At 31.0% G+C, this 10,927-nt stretch overlaps 1 protein-coding gene across 1 annotated transcript; it reads left to right on the forward strand.

Annotated features, from left to right (window-relative positions):
* Window positions 1-10,091: 10,091 nt before the first annotated feature.
* Window positions 10,092-10,927, forward strand: LOC107471756 (stigma-specific STIG1-like protein 3). The gene has a single exon (XM_052254103.1). It carries the CDS (start codon window positions 10,266-10,268, stop codon window positions 10,761-10,763), a length of 498 nt encoding a protein of 165 aa, XP_052110063.1. The 5' UTR covers window positions 10,092-10,265; the 3' UTR covers window positions 10,764-10,927.

Below are 10,927 nucleotides of genomic sequence, written 5' to 3' on the forward strand. Positions count from 1 at the left end.
TCGTCGTGGCCGTCGCCGTTGGAGATCGCGAGGGAGAGAGGAGACGCGAGCCACTGCCGCCGCCTCGCCGCCTCGCTGCCTCATTTGCATCGCTTTCTGCTTCTGCATCTTGCTTCTGCTCTCTTGCTTTCCTGCTTTCTTGCTTCTACTTTCTTGCTTTCTGTTTCTGCTTCTTGGTTTGATGTTGTTTAGTGTTGTTGCTGTTGGTGTTGGTTGGTGTTTGTGTTGGTGTTGGTGTTGGTGTTGGTTGGTGTTTGTGTTGGTGTTGGTGTTGGTGGTGGTGGTGGTGGTAGTATTGGTGTTGGTGTTGGTGGTGGTTGTGGTGGTAATGTTGGTGGCAGTGGAGGTGATGGGGTGAGGAAGGTGAAGAGTAGAATGATGATGATGAGGGTATTTTAGTCCAAGAATTCGGGGAAGGATGATTTTAAAGCATTTTTGAACGTTGATGATGATTTTAATAACGAAAAAAGGTCGAAGACAATTTTGATTTTGACCCAAAACGTTAGGAACGAAAACAATACTTAACCCTTCTTATTATCCTTCCCAAAACTTGAGTTGTTACTTAGATTGAGATTGGCATTCTAATTGATGAAAGGAAAAATTAAGGTTTGCGGAGTAGCAGAAGTGGTGGTGATTATGGAAGGAAAATGAAGAAGGAAGAGAAAAGAAGGGATTTGGTTCCTCTAAATTTTGAATTTCACAAGTTTGATCTCTCACCATTTATTTCATAGGTGGGACCAAGAGAAAATATGAGAGAGAAACCATTCAAGGGTGAGAGATCAAACTTTACTCTCTAAAGTAAAATTCAAAATTTAGAGGATCCAAATCCAAAAAGAAGAGGGGTATTTACAGAATTATCAATAAAAATTTAAAGATTGATTATTTTTGTCGAACAAAATGTATTTTATATGGATATAACTTTAGTTTCAATTTTTCATGGTCAGTTTTGTCAGTGTCCAAATTTTTTATGGTCAGAAATGACTATTTACTCTTTCTTTTTTCTTCTTTGTTGTGTCATACTCCCAACAAAAAGAACTAGTCATTATTGAATTAATTTTATTGATCTTGTGAGTATTGCTAGGACATTTTTTTTTTGTCTTTGATAAATCCAGCTCATCTTGATTTACATGCACCTTATGTGAGTGATTTTTGTTAAGTTGGGTTAAATTAGTTGAACTTGGTTATTAAAATGACTTGGTCGTCCTACACTAGTGTAATTGAAAAATATTTTGTATATTTATTTCATTTTTTATACATCTTAACCCTCTACATATTGGATTGGATGTAGGAAATAAAATTCAATAAAGGTTGATTCATCCTGCATCTACTACACTACTATTAGGTTTCGTTTAGGATAAATTATTATTTTAGTCTTTATCATTTGGTTATTAATGTTTTAAATGTTCTGTTTTAGTTTCAAAAAAATTTAAATAAATTTAATGTTGTCCCACGGTTAAATTTGACACAAATAATTAATAGAATGAGTGGTGTGAATGTTAACGACATTATTAGTTAAGTCAAATCTCCTTATTCCAGATGTTAGATAAATCTCTTTCTCGTAAAACACCAAACCATAGCAAACAATCATCAATACTCCAAAATCAAAGGAAAAATATTTACATTGGTGATTGTTGGAGGGTCGATTTTACTTACATACTAAAATCAAATAGTATTCTCTTTAATATGTTAATTGTTTGTGTCAAATTTAATAGTGGGACAACATTAAATTCGTTTGAAATTTTTCAGAACTAAATATATAGAATATTTAAAATGTTAGAGATCAAATTAGAATTTGCACAAAACGTTGAAGACCATAATAGTACTTTACCTTTTTGTTTATATTAGACTTTTTAATTGGATCATTGAATCCAATAGATACCCACTCTAGGTGTCACTTTCTGCCAAGGTTAACCCGGATAATTAGGGATTAATTATTTAGTTCAAAATAGGTATCAGACTAGGAGTATAAAAAAAGTTATTAGGTAACTAATTAGATTATTAGTCAATTACTAATTGGGCTACCAAAAAGTAAAAAAAAAAAGTCAAAAACATTTAATTGACTCCAAAAATTCACTTTTATTGTTCCAATAAAAAAAATAAAAATCTAAAACCTTCACCACTTCACTTCCCTCTCTCATATCTTTCTTCCCTAAGAGAAATGTTGCCTCCGCCTATACTGCATTTCCGTGTGCCACCCTCTTCATGGAGGTCATCTCATTCATAGCGTCACCACTATCGAGTTTCAGTAGCGCCGCATTCATAGCTGGTACAACCCACGGTTGTCAATTGTCGTTGTTACTCCATTCCTCACTGTCCATCCGTGTCTGATATTCGAAAAAAAAAGTCAAAAAATGAACAAAAAAAATTATCTCAAACATAAGAAAAAAACATCCAAAATATTACAACAAAACCATAAAACAACTAACAAAAAAATCCAAAATTATCAAAAAAGAAATCCAAAACTAACAAAAATAAACATCCAAAATAATTGGAAAAGAACAACCGAAACATAACAAAAAAATAAATCCAAAATCTAGCAAAGAAGAAACATTCAAAATAATTGTAGAGCTCAATGACATACGTTGAAAATTGTAGGTCTATTTTTACCAAGACTGATTTTTATGCATGGATTGTTTTGTGTGGCACTTTCAAAAATTAAGAGCAAGAAAGGGATAAAGATTTTAATTTAGAATCATGAGGCATCTATGAGAATTACACGATTAATGTTGTGTATGGAGAAGTCTTTAATAAATTAAGATAATCGGATATTGTTTAATCAATTGGTATCTTTGTTGTTAATTGTGTTTTTTCATATTTTTTTAGTTGGATAAAATTTTTTATATAAATAATAATTATTTTTTATTTAATACAAGAACAGAGATACAATCTATAGATATGTAACGATCAATATTAGAAAAAACAAATGTATAGGTATATTTTTTCATAGAATTTAAAACATTGATTTATTGCATATTATACATTTTTCTTTAATAAACCAGTTATTTTATTTTTAATTAAAAATACTTTAAATATAAATAAAATATTAAATATTTTTCGTGAATCGTACGAGTACATACATTAGTTAGGACCTAAATTATGTGTGTGTAAAAGTTAACTACAACAAAAAAATATCGGTTATACTAAGTGACTTGTCCAACTGGCCTCAAAGTATAAATAGAGCCCACCTTCGTATCTATCTCCTGTTAAAACATACTTCAACATGGCTAGTGGCGAGAAATCATAAAGTTCAACAAGGGAAGTATATTAGCATCAACACAAAAACATAGCCATTAACGGACTGTTTCGTTCCATTTCTCTTGTTTTCAATTCCTTTCATTAAGAAGTTGAGCACATATTTACCCAATCCCACTCTCGAATGTTATCCACATGAAAGATCGGCAGCTTATGGATCGGGGAGGCCACACTTACCGTTGTCGGCAGCAAGAAGCACTTTTATATGAAGACAACAAAAATCCTCTTGAATTTTTGCCGGTTCTCCTCCCCTTCAATGCTCATATCCAGCACATTCCTTGTCAAAGTTGCCAGTGAAATATTTTTGACGCTGTCAAATATTGCATTGTCTTCTAGATTCAGTTTGGTGTAATCAACCTTTTCATCAAAATAATTTCCTACAATATTTTAATAGCAAAAATCAGCCAAAAAAGCTCGATTTAATTTTCTGTACACCAATGAACTGAAAATAAGCAGGAAGTGGAATACCGCCGTTGTTTATGCCCAGCGCAGCTACTACTTTCCGACGAGTTATGTATATTTTTCCCTGGAGAGTTTTCAAGCATCCCTTAGTGTCATCATAGCAATCAATCAATTCTCTCAGGAGGGCGTGAGAGACATTTATTTCTGGGACATGTGCCAGGACACCAAATTTCATTTTTTCACTATATCTTTCTTTTCCTGACTCATATCCCTGAACACTGTTGCTATTGCCTTTGTTTGGCATCTGCAATCATGAGTTTTCTGCAAGTTTTGAAACAGAATGTGAGGATATATTTATAATACAAAATAGATATTATTCGAATGAAAATGGATAAATATATTTAATGTGCTTACGTTATAGTGCGGCTTCTCCTTCTTTGTCACCAATGTCTTGTTCTGTTTGCTGTAATAAAAAAAATTGGTAAATACTTCACTCAATACACCGATAAGTACAAGCATGTATATCTTAATCAAGTCAATTAAAATGTAACAGGCTACTGAACCAAAACTCATTCATGCACAGAATCAAACATGATAAATAATGAAATAGCTAGGAAATGATTGCTGCATGCAATCACAGTAACCCTAAACCCTGAACAAAGTAAAAGAAGGCCACCGAACCGAACATTGTTTATGTGGTGAATAAATGGTGATCAACTTTCAATCATCAAGAATAGTATTTCTCCATGCAAAAGAAGTACTAAACAGAGTAACAATCAAGTATAAGCCCTAGTTACACTATCCACTGAACTGGATGAAAATAACAACAAATTTCATTCCAAACCCTAGTAATACTGTAAAAATGCAATCACAATAATCCTAAACACATTAAATATCAAGTAAATAAAATTCACAAAGGCCACCGAATCGAACAATGTTCATGTGGTGAATAAATGGTGATCAACTTTCAATAAAGAAGAATAGTATTTCTCCATGCAAAAGAAGTACTGAACAGAGTAATAACCAATTTCAAAGCCTTAGTTAAACTATCCACTGAACTGAATGAAAATAACAACAAATTCTATTCAAAGTCCTAGTTATACTATAAGAATGCAATCACAGTAACCCTAAACCCTGAACAAAGTAAAAGAATGCCACCGAATCGAACATTGTTTATGTGGTAAATAAATGGAGATCAACTTTCAGTCAACAAGAATAGTATTTCTCTATGCAAAAGAAGTACTGAACAGAGTAACAACCAAGTACAAAGCCCTAGTTACACTATCCACTGAACTGAATGAAAATAACAATAAATTTCATTCCAAGCCCTAGTTATACTGTAAAAATGCAATCACAATAACCATAAACCCTGAACACATTAAATATCAAGTAAATTAAAATCACAAAGGCCACCGAACCGAACAATGTTCATGTGGTGAATAAATGGTGATCAACTTTCAATCAACAAGAATAGTATTTCTCCATGTAAAAGAAGTACTTAACAGAGTAACAACCAATTTCAGAGCCCTTGTTAAACTATCCACTGAATTGAATAAAAATAACAACAAATTTCATTCAAAACCCTAGTTATACTGTAAGAATGCAATCACAGTAACCCTAAATCCTGAACAAAGTAAAAGAAGGCCACCGAACCGAACATTATTTATGCGGTGAATAAATGGTGATCAACTTTCAGTCAACAAGAATAGTATTTCTCCATGCAAAAGAAATACTGAACAGAGTAAGAACCAAGTACAAAGTCCTAGTTACACTATCCACTGAATTGAATGAAAATAACAACAAATTTCATTCCAAACCCTAGTAATACTGTAAAAATGCAATCACAATAATCCTAAACCCTAAACACATTAAATATCAAGTAAATCAAAATTACAAAGGCCACCGAATCGAACAATGTTCATGTGGTGAATAAATGGTGATCAACTTTCAATAAATAAGAATAGTATTTCTCCATGCAAAAGAAGTACTGAATAGAGTAACAATAACCAATTTCAAAGCCCTAGTTAAACTATCCACTGAACTGAATGAAAATAACAATAAATTTCATTCAAAGCCCTAGTTATATTTTAAGAATGCAATCACAGTAACCCTAAACCCTGAACAAAGTAAAAGAAGGGCACTGAACCGAACATTGTTTATGTGGTGAATAAATGGTGATCAACTTTCAGTCAACAAGAATAGTATTTCTCCATGCAAAAGAAGTACTGAACAGAGTAACAACCAAGTACAAAGCCCTAGTTACACTATCCACTGAACTGAATGAAAATTACAACAAATTTCATTCCAAGCTCTTGTTATACTGTAAAAATGCAATCACAAATTCACAATAGTTCGATCTACTAAACGAAGCAAATCAATCCAGTAAACCTAAAATGCAACTAGGAAAAACGCGACATTGCAAGATTTCAAATGAATAGTAGTTTTTCTCATACCTTTGGTAGTCTCTGTTGCTGTTTTCGTTCGTTTCTGGTTGTTCCTTGTCAAATCTTCTCGCAATTCTTCTGCAGTAGTAACTTTCGCAGAGAACGTGACTGAAGTTTGAGTGATTTTGAGACAGATTCAAAGAGAATGAACGGTTTCGTGTAGCAGTTTCGTGTTGAGGAAGAAGCAACGCTTTTTCATAATGAGCGCGAAATAACAAAAGATTTTCGCGCGCGTGTTTTCACTCGTCATTAATGCGCGTGACTCTATTTAAATTTGGGCCAAATAGTTACATAATTACATAGATATGTAGCATCTCTGTGACTAGAAATTACAAGGTTCAGCAAGGACAAACGTCCTATCAAACTCTTCCCTTTAATAAGACTTATGAAACACGTATCAATACAGAATCATAAATTAAAAAATTTGTGTAAATCTTTTCACATTTGCATCTATACACTAATTCACCATGTATATATTTATTGGAAACCAAAAGAAAATCTGAATATCTCAAATATAATTTTTTGTGTTTAATTTTTAATAATTTGTTATTAAAGTACTAATTCGAATATGCTTATTGATTTAAAAGTGACGCTAGTCAAATTTAATTATAAAAGTTCTGTGTGTACGTAATAGTCACTCATATATGGAACGGTTATTTAATAAAAGGAGTTCTCTGATGACCAAGATAATAGTGACTAAAGATGGCTAAAGATTGACTTACAAATAAGAGGTTGATATGTGAAATGTTTGATTATAATAAGAATCATTTTAAAGATATACTTTTGTTAATTACATTAATGTAAGCGAGCCATAATTTTCACAAATTTTCAAAAAAAATTTTGTGGCCTTCGACAATGTAGACAAAAAAATGAGAAAAGCTAAATTATAAGAAAAAAAAGAAAAATATAAATACACCAAAAAAAGGGATAAACAAAAAAGTTGTGCAATTAATAAAAATGAAAAACCAAGTATAAAAAATAAAAAAGTTCTGCAGTTAATAAAAATAATTAAACCAAGTATACACACATAATGGCCACATTTTTGTGCAAGTATTTGGATTATTTTTGTCGTATACATTTATTTAAAAAATAATCAATCGAAAAATTAAATTAAAAAAATAAAATATACTCAATTACAAATTTTAATTATAAAAAATTAATTAAGAGATATAACTAATATATAATAGAAACCAAATTATCAATATAAATATTTGAATAGAAAAAAAATAAACTTAAAATTTCATAATACGACAAATTTTAATTTTAAATTTTCTTCATTTAAAGAAAGAATCAATAATTATTAACAGATATATAATAAAAAATTAAAAAAATCAAAATATAATGCAATTAAATGAGGTTTTACTCAATTTGTTGATTTGGAATTCAATTACGAAAATTTAAAATAACTAAAAATAATAAGATTTTTTATAAACTTTAAATTTATGTCATAGTTTCTTATTTTTTATTTTTTTTTTATTTGGTTTCTCGTTTTTATTAATTGCATAGCGTTTTTGTTTATCTCTTTTTTTTATGTATTTATATTTTTCTTTTTTTCTTATAATTTAGTTTTTCCCATTTTTTGTCTATATTGTCGAAGGCCTACAAAATTTTTTTTGAAAATTTGTAAAAATGATGACTCACTTACATTAATGTAATTCACAAAAGCATATTTTTAAAATGATTCTTATTATAATCAACCATTCCACATGTCAACCTCTTATTTGTAGATCAATTTTTGGCCATCTTTAGTCACTACTACTTTAATGACCAGAAAATTCCCCATTTAATAATTAGTCAATAATTATTACTCATAATCTTACTTGTCAACTCCTAAATTGGTCAAAATAAATAATTTAGAATAATTTGTCCCATGGTTAAATCAATATATATCCCGTTGACTTTTATTTTTTATATTATATTTTTTGTATAATAACTTTCAAAATTTTACTTATATTGAATTCAATTAAAAATGATAAAGTTCAAGTTTGAACATTCAGAATTTTGTTATAATAATGTAAATAATAATTATGATTCAATTGTAACTTTTTTAGTACCATTATTATATAGTTTATTTTGAGTTTTAAAATAGAAATGTTCAAATATTTACAATGAACTGTGTCAAGAATAAGATATAAAACTACGTTTTTTTTTATTTATATAAAATAAGGAGTATTTAAAATTACCAAAATTTCTTAAATCAATTTTTGTTAGGTGAATATTCTTTTATTATTATATAAATCGTTTCAAGGTTTTGTGGTTTAGGATAACTAGCAAAATATCATAAATTGGGGGAATTTATGCTTAAACTTGGTAATCTAAAAATATGTAAATAGTCAAAGAGTAGTGTGATTTTTTAGATGACTATAAATCATTCAAGATAGAAAGAGTAATGGATAAAAGTTGAAAACAAAAAATCCTGAGCGTTAGAGCAAAGCATAAATTGTCTTATGTATCCAATTTTTCTACGTTATTTTTTTCATCTTGAGATGTTTTATAATCATTTACAAAAACACAATACTCTAGAACAAATTACATGCTTTTAGATTACCAAATTCAAATATAAATCGTACCAACTGCAATATTTTACTAATGAATCTAAATCACAAAATTTTGGGACGATTTATATAATAATAAAAAAAATATTCACATAAAAACTGATTTAAGGATTCTAATAATTTTGAATCCTTCTTATTTTATATAATTAAAGGAGCCTATAAAACTTTTTATTAATGAATTATAGTTTAATAACATATATAGTTCAATATAAAAATGCTAAAAATAACACATCTCATTGAGCAAAGTGTGCGAAGGAGTCCTAATTTATTTTCTCTCAGAACTTGACTAGCATAAACGAACAAACATTGCTTTAAGTCATACTTTAGATATCAAACAAGGGATCTATATATATGTAGCTGGAAATTCCATATAAGTGGTCCTCATAGCTTCCGATGTTCCTAGCTAACTAATGTTTTTTCTCCAACAAATAATACAAACCACACAACTTCAATAACAAAATCGCGCAGACCTAAACCCTAATTGTCCAACATTAAAAAAACATTTCATGAGAATTGTAATAATTCTAGGTCAACCTATCATGTATTGAATCCCTTATTTGTTCTCTATTATTATTCTTAATTGTTTAGGCCAATTTGTGTGTGGTTTACACTTTAAACCCACCACGTGTAGAGGCATAAGAGTTAACTTGCATGGAGCAATCCCTTAACTGTTCAACAAAAATGGCCAGATTAGTCTCTTGGAGAATGGGGAAGAATCTTTGAATCCAAGTTTTAATTTGTTGTATTAGAACATGTTAAACACGAAGAGTAGGAGCTGGATTTGTGAGTTATAATTGTTTTTGTTTAAAGTTCTCTGCATTTATGGCAAAGCCCTTTGCTTATCCTAGCAGTATGCCTAAATTTTCTCAGGCCGTCCACGCCTTTCTGAAATGTCATCAATACCCTTTGACTTCTACAAGCTTAGCATATGTGATCACTCAAGTAATATATATATTTTTTTATCGGTTATTGTTACTTCTTTATTATCAAAGTAATATCAATGATTGTTTTACTGTACGGAAGTACCCTTTGATAATTAAACCATTCATAAGTTTTTGTAATATATGTGATTTTAGTTGTGACAAACATTTTGACACGGAAAAGTATATCTTTCGATAGTGTATCTGTATCTAAATATAAATATTCCAAAAAAAAAAAAATAGTGTACTATACCATAAAAAAATAATATAATACCAATTAAAGCAAATCATAGAGAAGTATAAGTCATGAAATTAAGACGAAAAGGATATAATAGACCTTGCACAGAGAAGTAAAGTATGAGAGCAGTGATATTATTGGAGTATGTTCAAGTTATATTGGTAGCTGAAGGTTTCATAATAAGGACTAAATAATAATGTAACGAGAAAGCCACTATAGTACTCTTCCGCATGCCCCATGCATGCAACCTTCTCAACTTTTACCACTTTTGCCGCGTCAACTCTTCTCTCAAATATTCTCCTTTATAAACCCTTCCATCTTCATTTCTCCATCACCACCCTCCACCTTCCCAAACACACAAAACAAACAAACATAGAATATAGAAGAAAGCAATTCTCCTCCACTCTGATTCTGAGAGCTTAAATTGAAGCTATCTCTTGTAATTGGCAAAGCCATGGGATTCCTAAAGGCCATATTCACCATAGCAATAACCATGGCTTTGTCGATCGCGCTCATCACGATGAACGGTATTAACCAGTTAGAGGAAGTGAAATCGTCGCTGGATCAGCAGCAGCAACAGCCATTGATCCATGATGGCGAAAACGAAATAGTTCTTCCTTCTAAGCGGCTGAATCGCTTCCTTGCTGAATATCCGGATGACAAGAATCCAAGGAATCCAAAACCGGCTGATCATTGCAAAAGGGATAACGAGCTTTGCTACTTGATGGGTTACGATAGGAACACGACAGCGTGCTGCAACAACAAGTGTATGGACTTGGGGTACGACAAGCAAAACTGCGGCGCGTGCAAGCAGAAATGCAAAAAGTATACTGATTCGTGCTGCAGAGGGGAATGCGTCAATACCAACTTCGACAAGAGGCATTGCGGCGGTTGTAACAACCGGTGTGAAAAGGGCCAATACTGTGTCTACGGACTCTGTGGTTACGCCTAAGTCTCATCACACGAGTCTCCAAATGTAAAAGAAAAGGGGATATTTATAGTAATTATATACGAGGTTTGTGATTTTTATTAAAGAAAATTATTCAATAAAGTAAACCACATTTGTGGTGGTTCTCATCTTGCAAATATATAATATAGCACATATTGTCGTGATTA

This window comes from Arachis duranensis, chromosome 1, assembly GCF_000817695.3.
Source record: "Arachis duranensis cultivar V14167 chromosome 1, aradu.V14167.gnm2.J7QH, whole genome shotgun sequence".
NCBI classification, from domain to species: domain Eukaryota; kingdom Viridiplantae; phylum Streptophyta; class Magnoliopsida; order Fabales; family Fabaceae; genus Arachis; species Arachis duranensis.